The sequence below is a fragment of the Papilio polytes genome, unplaced genomic scaffold (assembly GCF_000836215.1).
Source record: "Papilio polytes unplaced genomic scaffold, Ppol_1.0 DF824146.1, whole genome shotgun sequence".
NCBI classification, from domain to species: domain Eukaryota; kingdom Metazoa; phylum Arthropoda; class Insecta; order Lepidoptera; family Papilionidae; genus Papilio; species Papilio polytes.
In genome coordinates, this window is record NW_013525058.1 from 3599630 (window position 1) to 3599902 (window position 273).

Consider the following 273-nt stretch of genomic DNA (forward strand, 5'->3'; position numbering starts at 1 on the left):
GTCATGCACCTTCTTGTCAAAGATGCGCCCAGGATCAAGAAGAAGATTGAGAACCAGTCCTGTATGGTGAGATATCAATTTTCACATAAAAATTTTGACGTTAAAACTTTTAAATTGCCCTTGCTTTATTAATTCAATTGAATCCTGCAAGCATCATGATGAATTCTTTAAACATTTGTTAAGAAGAAATTTCTTTTGACTGTACCACAAATTTCAAAACCATGATAGCTTTCCTTGGGTCTCCATCAAGTGAATGATCTTCCTATCCTCCAT

The 273-nt window shown here is 34.8% G+C and overlaps 1 protein-coding gene across 1 annotated transcript in view; it reads left to right on the top strand.

Moving 5' to 3' along the window:
* LOC106111743 overlaps positions 1-70 on the top strand; it is a 38332-nt gene extending 38262 nt beyond the window's left edge. Inside the window, exon 15 of the mRNA XM_013293887.1 lies at positions 23-70. Within this exon, the coding sequence (XP_013149341.1) occupies positions 23-70 (48 nt within the window). The remainder of the gene's footprint in view (positions 1-22) is intronic.
* The last annotated feature ends 203 nt before the right edge of the window (positions 71-273 follow it).